The sequence below is a fragment of the Mercurialis annua genome, linkage group LG8, assembly GCF_937616625.2.
Source record: "Mercurialis annua linkage group LG8, ddMerAnnu1.2, whole genome shotgun sequence".
Classification (NCBI taxonomy): Eukaryota; Viridiplantae; Streptophyta; class Magnoliopsida; order Malpighiales; family Euphorbiaceae; genus Mercurialis; species Mercurialis annua.
In genome coordinates, this window is record NC_065577.1 from 34,534,643 (window position 1) to 34,557,759 (window position 23,117).

General features: G+C 33.2%; 1 protein-coding gene across 3 annotated transcripts; it reads right to left on the reverse strand.

The window, feature by feature from the left end:
* Positions 1 to 3,827: 3,827 nt before the first annotated feature.
* On the reverse strand, positions 3,828 to 7,335 carry LOC126660494 (serine/threonine-protein kinase PCRK1-like). Of its 3 annotated transcripts, XM_050354040.2 has the most exons (6): positions 7,122 to 7,335; positions 6,531 to 6,815; positions 6,031 to 6,448; positions 5,194 to 5,454; positions 4,832 to 4,954; positions 3,828 to 4,490 (listed from the first exon to the last, which is right to left on the reverse strand). In XM_050354040.2, the coding sequence occupies exons 3-6, from the start codon at positions 6,421 to 6,423 to the stop codon at positions 3,981 to 3,983; spliced, it is 1,287 nt and encodes a 428-aa protein (XP_050209997.1). In that variant the 5' UTR covers positions 6,424 to 6,448; positions 6,531 to 6,815; positions 7,122 to 7,335; the 3' UTR covers positions 3,828 to 3,980. The 3 variants fall into 3 exon arrangements, with proteins under 3 accessions (XP_050209997.1, XP_050209996.1, XP_050209998.1); XM_050354039.2 differs by lacking the exon at positions 6,531 to 6,815; XM_050354041.2 differs by lacking the exons at positions 6,531 to 6,815; positions 7,122 to 7,335 and adding an exon at positions 6,999 to 7,022.
* Between the last annotated feature and the right edge of the window lie 15,782 nt (positions 7,336 to 23,117).

Consider the following 23,117-nt stretch of genomic DNA (forward strand, 5'->3'; position numbering starts at 1 on the left):
TTATGGCAACTAATAAGGCTGATACCTTGGATCCTGCATCTACGACCTGCTCGCCTTGACAGAAAGACTGAGTTCGGTTTGCCTGAGAGATTTCAGAGGAGGATTATTTTCCAGGTAAATTGTGCAGTAATAACTGCCGATAACCTGTTCTTATCTGGCTAAATTTCGTACTTGTTAAACAAAGTTTGGCATTTGATTCATACTTAATGAAGTTATTATTACCAATGAGCTATAGCTCAAATGGTATAAGCGCTAAGCAGCAAACTGCTAGGTCGTGGGTTCGATTCCTCCCACAAGCGCTCCCCCCTCCCCAAATTATCAAAAAAAAAAAAAATGAAGTTATTATTTAGGCCTGTGCAGTTAAGCTGAATTATATAAGCAACTAGTAAGCTGGACTTGAATACCCCAATGTTGCAAGGAAACTTGGCGAGTCCTACATTTAGGCGTTCATTTCTGTTTTTGAAAACGCTTCTGAAACTACGAAACTTGATATTTATAACATATTCTTGTAAAAATATCGTTTCCTTATTTTCTGTTCCAGCGTTTCTATTTGAGTGCAACATATATAGATGCTCCCGAGTCCTGATAACTGATGCAAAACATACTTAAAACATTAAATACATCGGAATGCTATCCTGAAGTATATGTTTCGTTTCTATAAGAACATGTTTATATATACAGATAGCATCTATCTTTCAAGAAGCAGGAATGCAAGCAATTCGTCATCGACGCCATACAATATATTATATATCCCAGGGACTTTGAAAAGGCATTCGAAAAGATTCGAAAATCCATCGACAAAACAGATAACGTTCGAGTTTTATAGCTGATGCTAAAGTAGTCAACCCTGTAACTCTCTCTGCTTCAGGATTTGCTGTCAGGTTAAGTTTTTACAGGTTTTAACATTATGATATAGCTATATAGAGTTTTATTAGCACTTAGGATCAAGAAAATTTTAAGGTATAAGAAAGCTGCATAATCTTCATTAAAGTAGTGCAATAGCAAAAACATTGGCATAATCTTCATTACAACTGTTGTAAGAAAAATTATCAAGTTCTACATTTTAGCATTTTATTTCCGTTTTTAGAAATACTTTTGAAATTAAATAATGATTAGGATATTAAAAAAATATTATTTAATAATGTGGTAATATTTTATTACCATTTGTTTGATTTCATATCAAAAAATTAATTTTTTATTTAAATGATGGGTGAAATCCAATTAGCATCTTCCATGGATGAGTTAGGGGTGATGATTTGCTCGATTCGGTTAAAACCAAGCCGAGATCTCCAAAATGAATCGAAATCTTTAAAACCGAACTAACCGACCGACAAAATACTCAAAACAGAACATGAAACTTTAACCAAATCTGAACCAACTGAAAAAATTAAAAGAATTTGAAATTTGACCCGACCGAATAGGTCAATTATTCGTACGGTTCGGTTAGAACTGAAGAAAACAAAAAATAAAAAAAAGAAAAGAAAATTCGGCTTGTTCGTTTGTTCGTTCGATTAACTTGGATAACCCAAATCTCAAACCGGACTGAAAACCTGAAGTTTCACATCTCAAAACAGAACCAAATCAAACACATATTTTTCACCGAATCGACCAAAAGATATCGGTTTGACCGATCGGATATTTTCAAATTCACTAATTTAACTATTTAAGGATTCAATATTATTCTTTCCTTTTTTTACCGAAATATTTTTCCACTTTAAATTTCAAAATAAGCAAATTCCAAAATTTAGGAATCAAATGCATAGAAACATTTTTATTTCCTCAATTATATTTCCCAATATTAGCATTGTGCTTGCAACTTTATAAATAAGGGTTTAGTGAACGATGAAAAGCAAATCATTCTCTTAAAAACTTTTGTATTTTTTTTTTTTGGAGTTTTCATTTTATCTCAAGAATGGAAGCATCAAAACGTAAGAAGAGAAAAGATGGTTCAAGCAAAATATGCAAATTGGCACAAATATTATTTGGCAAGCGTACACACACCAAAAATTCTGAACGTACGGTGCCCCGACAAGCGGCCGCGGCGAATTCAGAAAGTTTTCATAAGGTGAACAAATATAATGTTATATAAATATCATTATAATTTTATAAAAATGTAAAAAAACATAAATTAAAATGACAAAATTGTACTATTAAATTTTATATTAATGATATCAGCTTATGTTTATGTAGGTTCGTCCACGTCAACGAGAATCTGACTCGGACTATGATGACTATGGACATGGTTCACCTGATCAGGAAGAGCCTTTGTCAAGATATCAGAATAGGCCTGTTTCGGAATATAGCGAGCATCAGTATGGTTCCGGCTCAAAACATGGAGCACACGGGTCTTTGTCAGGAAATGGTTTGGAATCTCAGTGTGGATTCAGCCCCCGATATAGTATATCTGAAGACGGGTGTTCATCAGAATGCAGTTACTTTGAACCTCAGTGCGGATGTGGCCCGATAGATATTAGACCTGAATATCCGTGTTCATTAGAATCTGGCACCTGGGCGCCTCAACCTCGGTTTGGCGCAGGATATAGTAAACCTGAATATCGGTCTTCATCACAATATGGTACTGTGGAACCTCAATGTTGGTTCATCTCGGGATATAGTAGACCTGAAAATCGGTCTTCATCAGAATGTGGTGCCTTGGAACCTGAATGTCAGTTCTGCCAGGGATATAGTAGACCTGAACATCGGTCTTCAACAGAAAACATATCCTTGGAACCTGAATATCGGTTAGGCCCGGGATATAATAGACCCGATCATGGGTCTGGCTCCGTTGATATGTACGGTGGTCAGGACCATAGAGTTCAAATGAATGGAATGTGTAGTGGGTATACAATTGGTGGTCAGCCACTGTATGCACCACAGTGTTTGAGTTCTGAAAATCCTAATGCATGCTCCATTATGTGATCTGCATGTTATATGCTTTTATTTTTAATGTTTATTTAGATTATAAGAGTATTTTTTTTTTTTTGAGGGAAGATTATAAGAGTATTTTAAATTAATTGAATTTTAGGTTATGGATGGGCAGAGTTATTATATGGTCAGTTTTCAGTGTCTTTGAATGGATTAATTATGATTCTTTCAAAATATTTACTAAGAGATTTAATATATTATTCTTATCTTAATTATAGAAATATTATATTTCAATCGAGAATGCCAGATTTGAACCTATCTTCCTCCTTATAGAGGTGACCATTTGGTCAATTTGATTATAGCTAAACAGAAATCCCCAAAATTGAATTTAACAAACCGAAACTGAACTGACCGTAAAAATTCAAAACAGAATCGACCGAAGTTTGGTTAAAACCGCAAAAAGATACAAGGAACTGTTTCTAAAAAAACAAGTAAAACTAAAAGTCAATTTTTTTATTTATGCGGCCGGCTCGGTTAATTTAAATAACCCAAATCTCAACCCGAACCAATAACCAATAACCAAAATTTTAAATCTCAATACTGAACTGACTGAACCCATATTTTTCACCGAATCGGCCGAAAGTTATCGGTTCGTTCAGTCTCTCTCTTAATTAAAAGGAAAAAAAAAGAGTGCAAATATTACCCTAACGTTTCTCTCAAGGAACAACAAAGCATCTAACAAAAAAATTGGCACACTTAAAATTTTAAAACTAGTGGTCCATTTCAGAAATGGACATAATTGAGCCAATTTTAAAATTTCTAGAGTGTATTTCCGAGAAACAATTCAAGGACTTACGTGTTCCCCGAGTTAAGCATTAGGGTCACATTTGTACCTTTTTCTATAAAAATATAATTAGTAGCATGCACCAGGTCAAGTTTATGGAGGACCAATTCAAGTAATCTTACAAACAAGAAAACTATTCATGATCTGATTTATATATATAAATCATTTACAATTATATTCCTCAAAAACAGAGTAATTTACATACACATCAAAAAAGATTGCCTTACTGCATCATGAGAACAAGAAGAATTAGTATCTGACCTGATTTTTCTCAACATGGCCTAATTAGTTTTGATTTCCATCTTCTCCAAGCCAGCCACATTTTCTCTCCGATTTCGGGATGCAGAAGCTTTCTTATTAATCTTTCCCCTCGAGATTCATCTTTCGGAGCCAAGCTTTTTACAGGGAGCAATGGACTTCCTAAGTCAGCCGAGTCCACAATTTTGTTTATCATTGTCAGAACTTCACTCATTTTGGGTCGTGATTTCGCCTGACGAACCAAGCACCGGTTGGCTACAGCAGCGAGTTTTTGTGCAGTCTTCAGATTGTACTTCCCCTCGAGTCTTGGATCCAAAATAAACGCGAACTTGTTTAAATCAGACAGGTGTGGCCGTACCCATTCTAAGAGTTTCTGTTCGTCTTTTGGGCGGTTTCGATCTATCGGACGCCTGCCGGTGATAAGTTCATAAAGAAAAACTCCATATCCCCATACATCACTTTTAGATGTGAGACGTCCTGTTTGAATGTATTCAGGTGCTGCATATCCAATGGTTCCAACAACCTGTTTAGAAGTAAAATATACTGCTTCATTAGTTACTTTACATCTAAGAAACTATCTTATGAAATGAAAAATGTCGAAATGGATTCCAATTCTTACAATATCCATAGAGTAATTATATTGGTGCATCACTACATTGCACGGAAACTTCTCGAATTCACGTTTCGGCATTTCATTTCTATTTCTATTTCTAGAAATGCTTCTGAAATTTCTGATTTCTAACATTATCTATAAATAATCTATTCTAGTAAAAAAAGATTTTTGTTATGTTTCAGCATTTCCGTGCTACATAGTGCATCATATGCGAAAATGGTTAATACCACTCTGAGTAATAATAAACCTACCGCAGTTGATACATGGCTTAACCCGTCTATAGGCCCCAATCTCGCCAACCCAAAGTCTGACAACTTTGAATTCCACTGGTCATCGAGAAGTATGTTGGAAGACTTGAAATCTCTGAAGATTATCTGCAGATGCAGCACTGAAATTTAGCAAAATATTTATCTTTCTGTTGATTTTTCATTTGTCTTCGATACCGTCTCTTTTAATAAAACCTTGATACTCATATTTCAGTATTCAATGCTCATTTTGCCATCTTATTAGTCACGTGAAGCTGAACCAATAAATCATGCATTTTATTATGATATAAGCACATCCCAGTTATGATAATGCCTGTAACACAACGAAATATCAAAAATACGAGTACCTGAAAATCCATTCCTTCATGAAGGTACGCTAAACCTCGGGCGGCATCTTGGGCGACTTTGACTCTGGCAGACCAAGGAAGAGGTGTCTGAAGTCGACTCGATAAGTGATCCTGCACACTTCTGTTAGGCATATATTCATACACTAGCAGCCGCTGAATTCCTCTTTCATCGTCCTCGGCACAGTATCCGACTAATTTGACTAGATTTGGATGTTCAACGACTCCTAAAACATTTACTTCTGTCACCCATTCCTTGTGTCCCTATATAAATGTAAAAATGCATATCAAAAACCTCTACTTCAAAATGTCACCCAGTAAGAAACATAGCAGGCATGATTTTGTCACCCTACAGAACAGTTATTACAGAATAAAAGCTTCTCGAACCGACCAGCATTACATTGAATATTTATAGTAATGTAACGGAAGCTATAGAAGAATGCATATGAATTATGATGCAATAAATCTAATTAGTCCACTTTAATCATAAGAGATGACTAATGTTTCAAACTTATGTTGCACGGGAACGGAAAAATGCAGAAAACGTTGAAAAAGGAATGTTTTATAAGAATAGGTTACAAATATAAATTTTGTGAATTTTAGAAGCGTTTCTGCAAATGGAAATAGAACGCCAAAACATAGGACCTGACAAGTTTCTGCGCAACAGAGTTTCCAACTGTCAGATTGTCCATCACCGGGTCTTCTATAGACTATTTGCAGACTCGATCAAAAGAAAAATTACACAGCCAAATATTAAGAGTTATTCTAAAACACTAAATGCTGCACATTCGAAGATTAATAATGCACTTCTACAGCATTAAGAAGGTTAGGAATGCTTACCTGCAGCCCTCTTTTACCAAGTTGTTTAACAGCAACATCTATTCTCTTACTCGGATCTTCAGTGGTTCGAATTACTCCCCTATACACACTTCCGAAACCACCCTCTCCGATCATGAGTGAGCGGCTAAAATTCTTCGTAGCAGTTTTCAACTCTGAGAATGTAAAGACTCTAAGATTACTTTGTCTTTGAGATAAAGCAGCAAAAGAGTTCTTTGTGGAGGATTCCGTGCTAAAATCGGAAATATTCTGAGAATTGAACTCAGACCCTGATTTCTTCATATCAAGTTCATTTGACATAGACATGGAAGTTGAAGAATTAGAGTGAGCAGAAACAGATTTTGTAGTCTTTTGCTCTTCCATTTTCTCTTTGTTGGCTAAGTGAAAGCACTTCATAGCACCTAAATGTTCAACTCCCTCACTGCATACATCCAATTATAGCAACATTAAAACACTTGTATCAAAGCTAAAGTCATAGATAAATACAAATTAGAAAAAGTTACCATATTTTCTTGGAATCATTAACTATAGCATATTTTGCAATTTCAACACGATCTTCTAAATTTCGCAATTCGAACTACATTTCGTTTTTTGGTTCCAAAGTTCCATATCAGCATTTAGGTAGCACGAACACTTCATTCAATTAAAGTGTCCCATTTCGGAAACGTTTGAGACATTTGACATTTCAGACACAAAACTTCATTTTTACATAAAAAAACCTTAAAATAACACAGTTTCGTGGTATCCATGTCCGAGTGTCCCGTTTCCCGTGTCCGCGTCCGTGCTACCTAGATAAGCACCAATGATGGGACTTTCAATCAAATGAAAAGTGAAAATTAATGTTGGGAAATACAAACTTGTTGAAATTGCAAAACAGAATATAATCTATGATTTCATTTGCATTTGATCCTAAAAATCACCACTAATTCTTCCTTAAACTATCAGTCATCTTATTTCAAGAATGAAATTACCAAGGCAAATTCTTCCAACTAAACTATCAAGAACATAAAACAATACAAACCCAGGTTCCATTCAACAATATAGTTACAAACTTTTCACTAAAATTTAAACAAAAAGTACCAGAAAAAGCTTACCTTTTATAATTATAAGCAGAAATGGAACCAAATTTTGAACAAGAAAATGTTAAGTTGTACAAGTTTTTGACATTGGTGGTGGAAATTTAGAGATGACCAAAGAAAAAATGGACCCAACAAGAACGAGCATTCCATGAACTAAGCCAAGTCAATACATGGCAGCTGGATTGTAGCTCACCAACTAGGATTAAACTCCCATTTTTAAAAAAGAATTGGGGTTGAGTTAAAATAAACTAAATGATTGATTAAAAAGAGAGCAAAAAAAATAATTAACAAATGATCACTTACCCCTGAACTTGGCACAAAATATCAAAAACGTCCAAATTAGCAAAACGGGATCATTTTTATCCTAAACTTGTCAAATTTATTAGAAAAAAAACTCTCCCCACTCTCACCCTAGAGAATGTACCTCACTCTCCGGTTTTAATAGTGGTTTTGATTTTCTAAGGTGGTTTTTGATTGAAAAAAATTTAAATTAGTCCTAATTTTTTTAAAACATTTTAAATTAATACCTAATAATTTTTAAATAATACAATTTCATCCTTTTAATTTCAAACTTAAAATTACAAATTAATCGTCCAACTTTTACATATATACCAAATTAATCCCTAAAATTTATATTGTTAATAAAAAAATCAATATTTTTTTAAAATTAAATCAGACTCATGGGTCTGTTCTTGACCTATGGGTCTTGAAGAACAGACCCAGGTCTGTTCTTGAGAGAACAGACCATCGCGGTCTGTTCTCTCAAGAACAGACTTCCGGCGAGGAGGAGGTCCTCCTAACTGGAAAGTGAAAAAAAAATTGATTTTTTTTGGATAAAAATTCAAAGGCCTCTAGGTTAATTAGATTTTAATTGTAATTAATTAGTGTCACGTCAGCACAAGGGGTATTTTTTTACTGGTTTTAACAAGTTCAGGATAAAAATGCGGTTTTTTCAATTTAGACGTTTTTGATATTTTATACCAAGATGAGGGGGTAAAGTGATCCTTTGTTCAAAAAAATAATGGTAAAGGTGTGGAAAAGGGTGTTGTTTTGTTTTTGTTTTAAGGACTTGTGGGTTATTACTTGAAGAGATTGAACTCTTCATTTTCAAGATGAAAATGGCCTTTACTATGGTTTATTTTCGAGTAAAAGGTTGTTTCGGTTTCTGAATTTATGAGTCATGATCATATAACTCACTTTTATTTATTTTGATTAATTAAGGATATTATTATATATTTTTAAGTCGCTTAAGGATAATTTTATTTATTTTTGATCAAATAAGAATAAAATTGGATCATTCTTGTCTTTATTTTTTTTTTTGATATTATACAATTGGCAAAATACTTTTGTATACCCATAATTATAATTTGTTTGTCAAACATATTACGTTTTTTAAATTGTGCTAGTTCGATCCATTATTTAATCGATAATATGACAATATACTCACAATTGTTTTAGAGTTTTAAAATGTTATTGTTTTGGAATGATTCATATTGTTATTTGAAGATTTAAATTATTCTTAAAGATTGTGGACATATTTGCATATGTTGAATAAAAGACAGATCAAAATTGCCACGATTTTAAAATTATGGTATTATTGGCAAATGAACCATACTTATGAGTATATAAGAATATTTGGCCTATATAATTTTATTTTAATTGATCTGAAAATAAATAATTTGTGTCTAATTGATTAAAATAATTGAAACTGAATTATTTAATCTCGAATCATAAATTTAAGAATCTGATTGATTTTTTTTCTTTTAATTTTTTTATACTATAATAAAATAATCATTGTTTTTAGTATTATGATACGTGGATGTTATGTAGTTAGGAGTTGAGAAGTGGAAACCATTAACTAGGCAGCTCTACCTTTTTTAATTACTTTATTTCTTTAGACATATTTTTATAAAATACATGGAGGATATAAAATGCAATTACTAAAATACAGTGTTTATGAACAAAAGGCAATGCATTTAGTACAAGTGTAACTAAAGGAATTTAAGAGTAAAAAATTGTTGAATTTAAAAGTTAAGGAAGAAGGTGAAGGCATTATTTTTACGGTTCAACTAGTTAAATAATACTCCCTCCGTCCCGTTTAAGAAGTCTCATATTCTATTTTGGGATGTCCCATTTAAAAAGTCCCATTACTATTTTTAGAGTACTTTTCCATTGAATGCCCTATTTTACCCTTATTTTAGTTATCTTAAAAGAGTTTTATGGAAAATTCCACTATCATTAATAGGGGCAAAACATGAAAAGACAAGAATAATTAATGTTTTCTTAATCTGTGTGTAAAGTCAAATGGGACTTCTAAAGTGGGACGGAGGGAGTATATATTTAAATCCGTACATCAAATTCTAACTAACAAATGATTGAAAATTTGATAAATGAATCATATACTCTAACTAATAAATAAATAATCTAATATTTTTTACAGTTAAATCGGTTTAATAATTTCTAAATTTTGCAAGTTTTTTGGTTCAAGAATAAGGAGGTCGGATAAAAAATTAATTTGTAGGCCAAAACTAAACCAGAATGATTTTTAATGATCAAATCGATTGAATCAACTGGTTTAATTTGATTGTTAAAAAATTAAAATTATTTTGATATTTAATTTCACACTGAATAACGTTTATATCTAAGTTTATACAATATTAAGTATTATTACTTCATTTAACTATAAAAAATATATGTCATTATTGATAAAGCTATACTATAGCACACGGTTTGCAGCTGACTTGTAGTGTTCATTAAATACACAACTTCTATTATATAGCTGTACATTTTTAGATATAGTTAAACACTTCAATATCTATCTTGTATAATAAGAGTTCTAACTCTTACCATTCACTTGCTGTATATATAGCCTTGTACCATTGATTAATAAGATCATTCATTATTAATCTCATTCAATACTTCTTTATGGTATCAGAGCCATAATTGGTTCAACAACCTTTTTTTCCCGTCAATATGTCTTCTAGTATTCTACCCATTGTTAATTCTCAGTTTTCACTTTCCTCTTTACCAAATGCTGCTGCTAATCTTCCAATCAAACTCAACTCTACAAATTATTTAATATGGCAGGCTCAACTTCTTCCCCTGCTCAACAGCTATGATTTAGCAAAGCATATTGATGGCCGCCTCGAAGCTCCACCGGCAACTCTTGAGAACGAACAACCAAATCCAGGTTTTCTCACCTGGTTTCAACGTGATCAACTCGTTTTGAGTTGGATTATTGGATCGATGAGCGAGAATTTCGTTCCACAAATTATTGGAGCCACTAGTGCTCGACAGGCGTGGCTTAAACTGGCAGCCACCTATGCCTCTGGTTCAAAGGCGCAAGTTCGCACAATAAAATCCAATTTTTATCGACTTCAAAAAGAAAATAGTGAAGGTATTTCTGCCTACATTCAACGTGCTAAAGGCATGTTTGATCAACTCGCTGCCTTGCGCAGTCCTGTACTTGAGGACGATCTCGTCCAAGTCATCACAAACGGTTTAGATTCTACTTACCGTCCTTTTGTTCGTTCCTTGGAGAACCGCCTTGATAGTGTCTCGTTTGATGATCTTTATGGGCTTCTTTTGAGTGAGGAGTCTAATTTACTTTTAGAAAAGCCTATAAAAGAAGCAGCCACATCCTCTGCATTTGTTGCATCTAGTCCTATGCCTAATCAATTCCGCTCTTCCCAATATCAGCGTGGAAGGGGTAGACAGCGTGGTCGCGGCCGTAATTCCAACTACTCTCGCCAGTATCAGTACAATTCCTCCAGCAATCCATCATTCGATACCACCACAGCTACATGTCACAATTGTAATGGTTATGGCCATATCTCACCACAATGTCCTTCTCCAAAAGTGCCTCGTGATACTCGACCAATTCTTCCCAAACCAAACAGCAATATGGCAGCTGCTTCTTCCAATCAGCAATGGATCATGGACACCGGAGCGACACATCATATTACTCCTGATTTGGAGAATTTATCTCTTCATACAGATTATGCTGGTCCTGATGGCATAAAAATTGGCAATGGTACAACACTTTCAATTTCTCATATTGGTGATTCATATTTTAATTCTTGTCGTTCTTCTTTTCACTTAAATGACATGTTACATGTTCCTCAAGCTAGTAATAATTTGCTTTCTGTTTCTGCCTTTACTAAAACTAACAATGTGTCTATTGAATTTTTTCCCACTTTCTTTGAAATCAAGGATATCCGCACGAAGGCTTTGCTCCTCAAAGGCCCGAATGATAGTGGACTTTACTCCATGTTTTTGCAGCCTACGTACGCGCCTGCAATTCCAAAACAAGCTCATTTATCCTCATTATCTCTCTGGCATGCTCGCCTTGGTCACGCCAACTTGCGCACTGTTCGACAAGCTTTGCATCAGTCTAATATTTTTGTTTCTTCTAATAATAGTTCTAGTCTTTGTCATGCTTGTTCAATTAGTAAGAGTCATAAACTACCATTTCCGGTTTCTAATTATCAAGCTAGAGGTCCTTTAGATTTAGTTTGTTCTGATGTCTGGGGTCCGTCTCCATTTGTTTCTGTTGACGGAAAACGTTATTATGTTATTTTTTATGATCATTTCAGTAAATATTCATGGATTTATTTTCTTACTTATAAATCTGAGGTATTGAATGCTTTTATCAAATTTCGTCATGTCGTTGAAAAATATTTCAATAGTTCCATTAAACAATTTCAAGCAGACTGGGGTGGAGAATTTCAAGCTCTCACAGGCTATCTTTCTGACAACGGTATTACTCAAAGAAGTTCCTGCCCTAAAACTCCAGAGCAAAATGGGTGTGCTGAACGAAAACACAGACATATTGTTGAAATGGGTCTTTCATTGCTGCATCATTCTTCTGTTCCTAAGAAATATTGGACCTATGCATTTGATACCGCTGTCTATACAATTAATAGATTGCCTACTCCTATCCTCAACAATAAGAGTCCTTACTTTGTCTTGTTTGAATCTGTACCCAATTATAATGAATTACGTGTTTTTGGCAGTTTATGTTATCCTTGGCTACGGCCGTATGCTCCAAATAAATTAGCGCCTCGTTCCGCTAAATGTGTATTTCTTGGTCACAGCAAACTTCATAAAGGTTATTTTTGTTTAGATTTTGTTACCAAGAAAATTATTGTCTCACGCCATGTAATCTTTGATGAACAGGTGTTTCCATTCAATGATGTGTCGCAAGGTGTTTCTCCAGCATCCATCCCTGCTACTATATTGCTGCCACCATTTTCTACAACTCAAAATTCCTTACCAAATCAACCTACCAGCTTGTCTGATTCCTCCACAGCTGAACCAATCAGTCCGCAAACTCCTTCGACAACTCCTTTGATCCAAAATAATCCGACCACTCCACATACCGACCACAACACCACGACCACATCTACCTCTCCTGGTCTACCGCTGCTAGTTGATTTGTCTAAATCTAACTCTGACCAGCCCTCTTCCTCTTCACCAATAATACACCGCAAACATCATATGATAACAAGACTTCAAACTGGATCTTTAAAGCCAAAAAATTTCATTTCTGCTATTCAACCAGAAACTGAACCAAGTTGTTATACTCAGGCTGCACGCAGTAGTGTTTGGCGCCAAGCTATGGCTGAGGAAATTGATGCTCTTGTTGCTAATCATACTTGGGATTTGGTTCCTTTTTCAAATCAACCAAATGTCATTGGTTGTAAGTGGGTTTTTCGAATTAAATACACCTCTGATGGTAAACTTGATAGGCACAAAGCTCGACTAGTTGCTAAAGGGTTTCATCAACGACCCGGACTTGATTACAATCATACTTTTAGTCCTGTTATTCGACCGGCAACAATTCGGTTGATTTTATCTTTAGCTGTTTCTAATGGATGGGTAATTCGTCAATTGGATGTCTCCAATGCCTTTCTCCATGGATCTCTGGATGAAGAAGTTTATATGCATCAACCTCAAGGCTTTGTAAGTTCTGATTTTCCGAATCATATATGTCGTTTGCGTAAATCCTTATATGGTCTTAAACAGGCTCCTCGCCAATGGTTTACTTGTCTTTCTCTTGCTTTACAACGACTTGGTTTTGTTGCTTCAAAGACCGATGTTTCGCTGTATTATTTTAAGTCCAAGGACATTATGCTTTTTTGCTTAATTTACGTGGATGATATTATTCTTACGGGAAATAATTTCACTTATCTTTCTTCGATGATTCAATCTCTTAGTCGAGATTTTAAGCTTAAAGATTTGGGACCTCTCAACTATTTTCTCGGTGTGGAAGTTTCTTGGCAAAAGAATGGATTGTTACTCACACAATCAAAATATATACGTGATATCCTTGCCAAAACTAACATGAGTGCAGCTAAAGGGGTTACAACACCTGCTTGTCCATCTCTTAAGTTGTCCCTCAATGATGGTTCAGGTTTTCATGATGCAGGTTTATATCGTAGTGTTGTTGGCAGCTTACAATACTTATCGTTAACAAGACCGGACATATCTTACTCTGTCAATAAGGTTTCGCAGTTTATGCATGCACCGACAGAAACTCATTGGACAGCGGTGAAGCGAATATTACGGTATCTGCAGGCTACTACGGATCTTGGTCTGTTCATTCGGAAATCTAGCTTTTCTACTATCTCAGCTTATAGTGATTCAGATTGGGGTGGTTCAATTGATGACCGGAAGTCTACTACTGGTTATACCATCTTTGTGGGCAATAATCTTGTTACTTGGTGTTCTCGCAAACAACGAACGGTCTCTCGCTCATCTACGGAGGCTGAGTATCGCGCATTGGCAGCGGCTGTTCAAGAAGTTATTTGGTTACAATCGCTGCTCACAGAAATTGGTGTTCATTCGACTGCTCCTACAATTTTTTGTGATAATTTAAGTGCTACTTATTTGACTACGGCACCTATTTTTCATTCTCGATCTAAACACTTGGAGATCGACTTCCATTTTGTTCGTGATAGAGTTTCTAAGAAGGACCTATTTGTGAAGTACATTTCAACGGATGACCAAATTGCTGATTTGTTAACAAAGCCACTATCTAAATCCAAGTTTCTATTTCTCAGAAACAAGTTGAACGTTGCTTCAAAACCCGTTCAACTTGCGGGAGGGTGATAAAGCTATACTATAGCACACGGTTTGCAGCTGACTTGTAGTGTTCATTAAATACACAACTTCTATTATATAGCTGTACATTTTTAGATATAGTTAAACACTTCAATATCTATCTTGTATAATAAGAGTTCTAACTCTTACCATTCACTTGCTGTATATATAGCCTTGTACCATTGATTAATAAGATCATTCATTATTAATCTCATTCAATACTTCTTTAATTATGTGGTTAAATATAAATACTATATTCTACAATAATTTGGATAATATTTTTTTTTTTGAGAGAAAGATAATATTTTTTATTTAATGTGAAATTAGACATGAAATAAAAGTTTGATGGGTAAATTGGTAATGTGTCTAACAAGATATTGAAGAGTCTAAAAGGGACAAATAAAGAAGAGAATTACAAAGTCAATGAATAATTAAGAACTTAAAAATGATGTGGCTATGATAATGTTGATTATCAAAAGTCTATTGTGAATGCTTTGTGTTGTGCTAAAGAAATTGACATATAAGTATAATTGTTTTTAGAGACACACAAATAAAATACATTTGTATGTTAATTAAGCATGCCATTTGTTACTTTCCAAGTAATTTAGATCAACAAACCGTATTTTGACATTTTATTTCAAGAGTATAGAATAGAACAATGCGATGCCTCTAAACCAAGCTCGTCCTAATCGAATCGGATCTAAGGATGATTTGTTTTAATTTTAATAGTAAAAAAAGTTAAATTTAAAATATTAATTAATTTGACCGATTAAATTTAAATAGACGATATTTTAAAATCATCAGGAAAAAAGTATTTGAATATAATTCAAGATTTTTTGAGGTACTGAATTCTTTTATATATTAAAATCAGTAGCGGAATGAGGAATTTTTTCCAGCCCGGGCTAATATAATGGTGTAACCGAGGCAATCTCCCTCGCGAGCTACTCGAAACTCAAATCGATAAAATTGACTTAAACTCGAATATTTGAGTCTTGTTTAGTAAATGGGTCAATTTCAATTAATCTTAATAAACATATAAAGATTATTTGCATAAAATTTAGGTTGATAAAAAAATTATAGCCAATATTACAATACTTTTTCTATTAATTTCGATCACCACAAGACAATTGTGTTTAGCTAAACTATCGCTCAAGAATATATCTTTCATTTAACCAAGAAAATAGGTTTTGATAAATGTTCATTACTGAAAATGTTATTTAAATGACGCTAAAAATGCTTTCATAAATAAATCGATCCAAATAATCTTAAAATATAAATTTAATAAAGTTATTGAAATAAATAAATAAATTAAACTAATATGTACAGTGAAATAAAATAAAAAAATGATTGAAATAAGAGGTGCATTGATATTTAAAGAGAAAATATTAGGGAATTATTCGATTATAATTTTTGATAGAAGATTTTAATTTGATTTTAAAAAATAAAAGTTTTAAAATATTTAGGTAAAGGAATTTGGAAAATTAATTTAGTAAATTAAAAAAAATCAAAGAATTTTAAATTCTGAAATTAAATTTTATATAATTAAAAACAAAGGAAAAAACTGATGTGATAATTTTTTTTATTGAAAATATAGAATTTTAAAAGAAAAAGGGGCTGTTGCTCATTAAAGAGAAGCAGCCCGTCCTGGTATCTGTTTATGGCAGATAAAACAAGTGAGAGGCCTGTTGGCCCATTTGTTTGGGCTATGGAAAGGCCAAAGTCTTTGAAAATTGAGATTTTTATGCAAAATACTGTATTTTTTTACGACATTTATTTATATACCATTCTTTTTAAATCCTTATTTTTCATACTATTTTTTTTTATACTTTTTTTTATAAAAACTTTACTTTCTATCCTAACTTTCATTTTCCACCATTTTCTTTCATTAATTTTAATTTTTTTCTTTACCATTATATTTCTACAATTAATATTTATTAAATATTTAACTTTTAAATTTTTTTATCTTTTTTGGATTTTTACTGTTGTTACTTTTCGTCAGTTTTTATCAACATAATATCAACACAATATCAACAACATTTAATAAACTAATTAATATTAATTTTTAAATCTTTTTTATTGATTTTTACTTTTTAATATTTTTTAATCTTTATTTTTTGTTCATTTTTAACCACTATTTGTTGTTTACCACATATTTAATTTTTTTTTCATATATCACATAAAATCAACACAATATCAACCAATAATCAACATGTTATAAACTAATTAATTTAAATTTTTAAATCTTTTTACGCTAATATTTATTTTTTCAGCGTTGTTTCAATTAAATTTTCATTTTTTTTATTTTATTTAACGTACAATATCGTTCTTTTTATTAATGTTAAAATCACTCAAATATCAACCGAATATCAACAAAATGTCAATACAATATCAACACTATAATATTACAATAATTTAACATTATTATTATCTTATTCACCTATGCTAAAATCAACAAAAATTCAACCAAAATTCAACAAAATATCAACAATATAACATTACAATAATTCAACATTATTATTTATATCTTTCACCAATACTAAATCAATAATAAAATCAAACATTGCTGATTAATTCAAAAATAGAAGTTATATATTAGTTACATAGTAGTCAATCATCTATTATACTAAGTATACAAAAAAAACTAATAGCCACATAATAATCAGAAAATTTGAAATTTGAGAATTTCAAGCAAAATGAATAGGTTTAAACTCATAAAACCAATTTACACCAATTTATAACTCATAGGATACAAAATCCTAAGTCCTAAAATAATTAAAGAAACCAACTGCCAAAGTCAGTAGAGTCCAATTTAAGCTACTTTGAAACATAGATTAATTAAAATAAGCAATTGTAATTACTAATTGATAATCAACTGCTCAGCCCGGCGACGTCTTGAAATAGAATCACCGATGATGAGATTTCTGTCAGATCTGACCACAAGGAAGCTCAATAACAGTGCCAAAACAACTTGTATAAAAATAAGGCAAAAGTAAATCAAGATTCAAGACACAATTATGCATACATGAGAAGGATCTACGGGAGATGAGCTGCAATTTCTAGGAATCTAAGGAATTTGACGGCGTTAATGCCGTGGAGGAGGAGGACAGAGGAGCCTCACCCTTTTGGAACAAATGTCAGGTGACCTCACTGGATTTGATTCTCTCTTCAGCCTTCGATAAACGGCATCAACAACCACCTCCATCAACACCACCACCAACATCGGATGCGGCGTATCCTCCGCCGACACAAATGAACATAATACTACTTTATATAATTTGAGAGGAAGAGCCGGTGAAGCTAATAGAGATAGAAGAAGCCGGCGGCTTTGAGGAATGATGAAGGGCGGCGGGCGGCAGAACTTCGGTGGAAGGAGAGGGTGGTGGTCACTGACATTAAGTTTTGTTAAAATAAGAAAATAAAGAAGAAAATAGAGAAGAAAATTAATAGTTCGTATAAAAGTAATAATTACACCCGCGTACAGACAGTAGTTTAGGAATATAAAACTATGGATCTTAAAATTATAAAGAAAAAGCCTAATTACTTAAAAAACTCTCGCATTATAATATTTTTTTATTTATACCATGACCTAAGAAAAAGTTTATTTTTACCTTTTTTTTGATTTGTCATTTTTATCTCTACTCCAAAAAGAGTACAATTGACTATATAAAATTTTTAAGGATAAAAATCTTAATAACAACTAAATAGAAGGGTTCCACCATATTTTTTCTTATTTTAAAAAATACAAATCCTGCAACTTTAAAAATATTTAAATAAATCTTCTAATTTATTATTTTTAAATATTTTAATAAAAAATTAAATTATTTAAAAAATATTTTCAGCATACCACCGTACTCTCCCGATTTGTCGAACCCGCTATTTTTTTTAAAAAGTTTTTTGTATCTTTTTGATGCCGAAGGAGATCTTCTTATGGGGGAAGGAGGAGCAGCTCCTTCCTCCCATGGGTTTCCCCCATGGAGGAAGGAGCAGTTCGTACTCCTCCTTCGAGGAGGAGCCCGGATTTTTTTTAAAAAAAAATTATATAAATTAATTATTTATTATCAATTTAATTTTTTTTGAAAAAGAAGGTATTTTTGAACAATTAATATGATTAATGTCTTATTAGAATAATAGTCAAATTTAAAAGATTATCTTAGCCTTTTTTGTATATGAAAAGAGATCAATTTAATACTTCGGGGTACAGTTGAAAACGAAAAATCAAAAATAGGGTACAAATGAACTTTTTCCTAGGTCATGGTATAAACGAAAAAATATTACAAGGTGGGGGTTTTTAAAAGAACAAAGGGTCAACGCACCCCCTGAACTTGTGACACGGGGTCATCTAGCCCAATTTATACTTTTTTGAGCAACTAACCCCAAAACTCTTCATTTTTGGGTCAAATAACCCAATAATTTATATTTTTATTTTAAAAAACAGATTTAGGATAATTATATCGCAACAATTAGGGAAGTATTTAATTATTTTTTTGCATCTCTCACCTCCGATTTGTATTTTACGCGTTTTAAAAATATAATTATGGGTTACTTGACCCGAAAATGAAGAGTTTTGGGGTTAGTTGCTCAAAAAACTATAAATTGGGTTAGATGACCCCGTGACACAAGTTTAGGGGGTGCGTTGACCCTTTGTTCGTTTTTAAAATAACTAGTTTCGCATTACGTGCTATGCACGTGGCTCGTAACGTAACTCGTCAATGAATATATTAGTAAATTTATTATAATTATATCAATTTTTTATTTATAATTAATATTTTAGTTAAGAATTTTTGTAAAAATAAAAATAATATATTCAGTTATTAAATTTTTTTTCCATATTGAATTTATTCTTTTTTTGGTTTATAATAATCATATTAAATAATTAATTTAATTTTATTAATAATATCTTTAAAAATAATAAGATAGAAATTTAAATAATATTATATTTATTAAATACGGTATTTTAATTTTGTAGTTCAATCAAACTAAAAGATAGGTATTCCTACTAATTTGTAGACAATTTAGTTATTTTTTACATACTAAAAACTAAATTGAAGATAATTTAACTACCTATTCTAATTGGGACTTTAATTATAATAGTGATTATTTAAATAACTAATTAGTTAATGACTATAAAACCTTTATTTAGTAGTAAACTGAAAAGGATTATTCAGTAAATTTGTCTGTCCCCCCCTATTCGTGCTTTTATATATAGTATAGATTAGGCCTAAAGAAAATTTAAATCTCAGTTGTTTCTGTAAAAAGCCCTTGAAGATTAATAAAAGAAACCCTAAAAAAATCAGTCTTCTTCTCCGTTCATACGACTGCACAGTCGGGCTAAATGTTCGAAGAGAGAGTTGCTGCCGCTCAACAGTCATCGTGCCTCCACCAGTCCGCCTTCGATTTTCCTACGCCAGCCCAGGCTCAAGCCTAACCGAGCCTTAACGTAGTTCCGCCCCTGATTAAAATATCAAAAAACAAATACATCAAACAAACACCAAAGCATACATAAAACAACAATAAAAACATCAAAGTACATTGAATCACCGAAAATGCACTGAAAAAAAAACGAAGAAACACCAAAGAAATATTTATTATACACCTAAAAAACACTTATTTATAATAGCCAACAAAAGTCAACAATCCACATAACACGATGTAGACACCCCATTTTTTGATAGGTAGAAAAGTGATAACGGATTGAAGCGTTCAATGGTGATTTTTAAAGACACTTGTCCGCATGACAAGCTAACGATCCGATTGTTAGAATTCAAGTGGACTAAATTGACGTAAATCGGTAAACTTGAAGTGTTCTATCGCAGATACCCTATAAAAATCTTAAACTATTGTAATAAAAGTTTAAAAAATCGGACTAATTATAATATCTTAGAAATTTTATGGGTCTATTTGTAGGTTTGACTAACTAAATTGCCCAAAACTTAACTAATGGAAACCTAACCCTATCGGGTCCTAGATCAAGATTACTAAAGTTAATAAAAAAACCAAGTCCCAAATGATCTACCTACTAAAGCGGACTCCCTAAGACTCAACAAGAACCGACCTCCCATAGGGACTCTCCCATAAGGGACTCTCCTATAGGCTCGCCCATCCAAGTGAATCTCAAGACTCGCCTAAGAAATATGTCTGAATCCCCTAGCACTCAGCAAGTAAAGACAACTAAGTTCTAGATATAATCTCATTCTAAGATTCAGAATCCTAAGCCAACTTCAACAACGATAATAAAGGAGGATTCTAGAAAACCGTGATCATCTAGATGAAATAAAGATATTGTAATACCCCAAATATTTTAGAATAATTAAGTCGTGCCACGTGTCGTGAATTATGATAAATTAAATTAAGAAGAATTTAATTTAATTATATCGGGAATTTAGAATAATTTTTATTAAACAAATTAGCGAGATTTAAGGAAATAACTTCGAAAATTAATATAAAATAAATTATAAATTCCGTGATGGAAATTATTTCGCCAAAGTCCGTGAATATTTTATACTCCCTCCGTCCCAATAGAGTTGTCTACTTTACCTTTATCACACAGTTTAAGAAAACATAATTATTGTTATGGAACTTCTAAATTTTTCTCTACTTTTTTTGTTATACCCTTATTTAATGTACGGTCCACTTTTAATTTATTTTATTAGTGAAATTTGAATAGGGATAGAATAGGAAAATTAATTTTTAAAATTGTTACTTTTTGAAAGTGGACAAGAGTTTTGGGACAATTTTTTTAGCCAAAGTGGACAACTCTATTGGGACGGAGGGAGTAGTATTTATGGTAAAAGTTTCAAGTCAATCGGAGACCGTTTAAAATTTAGACGCGGATAGGTTTTGTACTAAATTGAAACTTTTGAAACGTTTCAAGGAACAAAGTGCAAATTAGTCAGTTATATATATATAGTGAGATTAGGATGAAAGAATCATCCAGAGCTTCATTGTCAATATCTTTCATTTCCTTTTAACGATCATTTACGTTTCTTCGTACGATCTTCGTTTCTCGTCCGTTTTCGACGTTCTATGGCTCGAATCGATCGTATTTCAGTGGCGAATCATGCTAAGCACGTCATTGATTTAGCACGTCGGAATGGCCGTTTTCAGCGGCCGGAGTCGTGCCCACGACGGGGCACGACATGCTCAAGGTTAGAGCACGTCGTGTAGGGGCACGAGTCATTCCCCGTGGGGACCCGCCCCTAATGGGGCGGAGAATCCCCACCAACTATCCCCATGGGTACGGGGATGGGGAAAAATCATTCCCCAACCACGGGAATGGGGAGGGGACGGGGAGTATAGTACCCACCCAATGGGGATCCCCATCCCCGTCCCCATGAGGACCCGATTTATATTTATGCATATTTATATTATATTATAAGTTTAAGTATGTTATTTATAATTTTAAATAATTCAACTTAATTTTTTTTCTAATTTTCTATTTAGTTATAAATATATAATATTATAAAAGATAATAGTATTTTCTATAATTTTTTTTAATTATCTTATGAAAATAATGGGATTATTTATTAATTATATTTAATTATACGGGGAACGGGGATACCCATGGGGATGGGGACGGGGATGATTTTATCCCCATTAATTAAATGGGGACGAGGATGAGGATTCTCCATATACGTGGGGATGGGGATGGCTTCCCCGTCCCCACCCTGCCCCATTGCCATCTCTAGGCACGATGAGCCCTAAGGAGGTGCACGACGTGCATCTCTCAAATTTGAAGGGCACGACGTGCCCTAAGGGGGGGTGCACGACGTGCACCTCCCCATGTTTGAAGGGGATGACGTTTTGAAACCTAATTTGACGATTCTCTAACCCGATATCGACTTCCGGACTCCAAAAATGCGAAATTCAGACGTTAAACGAGTAAAATATGACTAATAGTTTGGAAGGAGATAGTTTATGGATATCAATTAGTTTATTAAGAAAACCTATATTCTATATTGAGAGTTGAATCAAGAAGTATTAAGAAACGGAAGAAGTATGATTCGTTTATCGGAAATGATTACGTTGAAGCACGACGGCTAATAAGAGTAGTGTGCCATGTCTCGAGTTTAGAGTCAATCTTAGAATAGGATTCTGATGTGAGTCAAATGTTTTGAAATTTGTATTAGATCCAGCGAAGCAAGAAGCAGCTGGACCAGGAGCTTGGGAAGCTTGACGTTTCTGAGCACCAAAGTGTTTTTGGATAAGCGTTCTCTGTGAGTTTATATAATTTACTTTTAAAGTATTTACATAAGAAAATATTTTATATTGTTTTACATTTGAATTGAATGCTTTCAATGCAATGTTTGACACGAAATACGTATATGATGGGTTTGAAACCAGTATTGATCTGATGGAACGTGCTACCTATTGGGCGACAATAGGACTGCGTGATCACCAGTTTTAATTTGATACAGATGTAAACTTGATTATGAATATGAATTTTGAAGTTGGACAATGAATTCGATACGAGCGAGAACTCGGTTACGGTGTAACCTGAGCCCCGTATCTAGTGAGTTGGACTCACACTTTTGGATTAAGAGTCTGGTCGCGATCGACGTGGTAGAGTGTGAACACTCTCGGGTCGGAACATTTGGATCAATTTGATTTGATTATATATGGTTGATATGTTCGAGGATTTGGGTTTCAATCGGATCTTGTACTTGGCTGCATATGATTTGAATGCTATTGCATTGTTTTATGTTTTACTTGAATACTTATTAGTAAATGTATGAACTCACTCAGTATATTCCCATATACTGACCCCTCACAGATTTCCTTTCAGGTGAAAGACGTTTTTGAAGTAGCGGACTTCTATCCTACTTCCAAAAGTCTGTATTTTTGAAAGTATGTAAAGAAACAGTACTTTACTCTTAGAGCTGCAGTAGATAGATGTTTGTATGTCAGTTT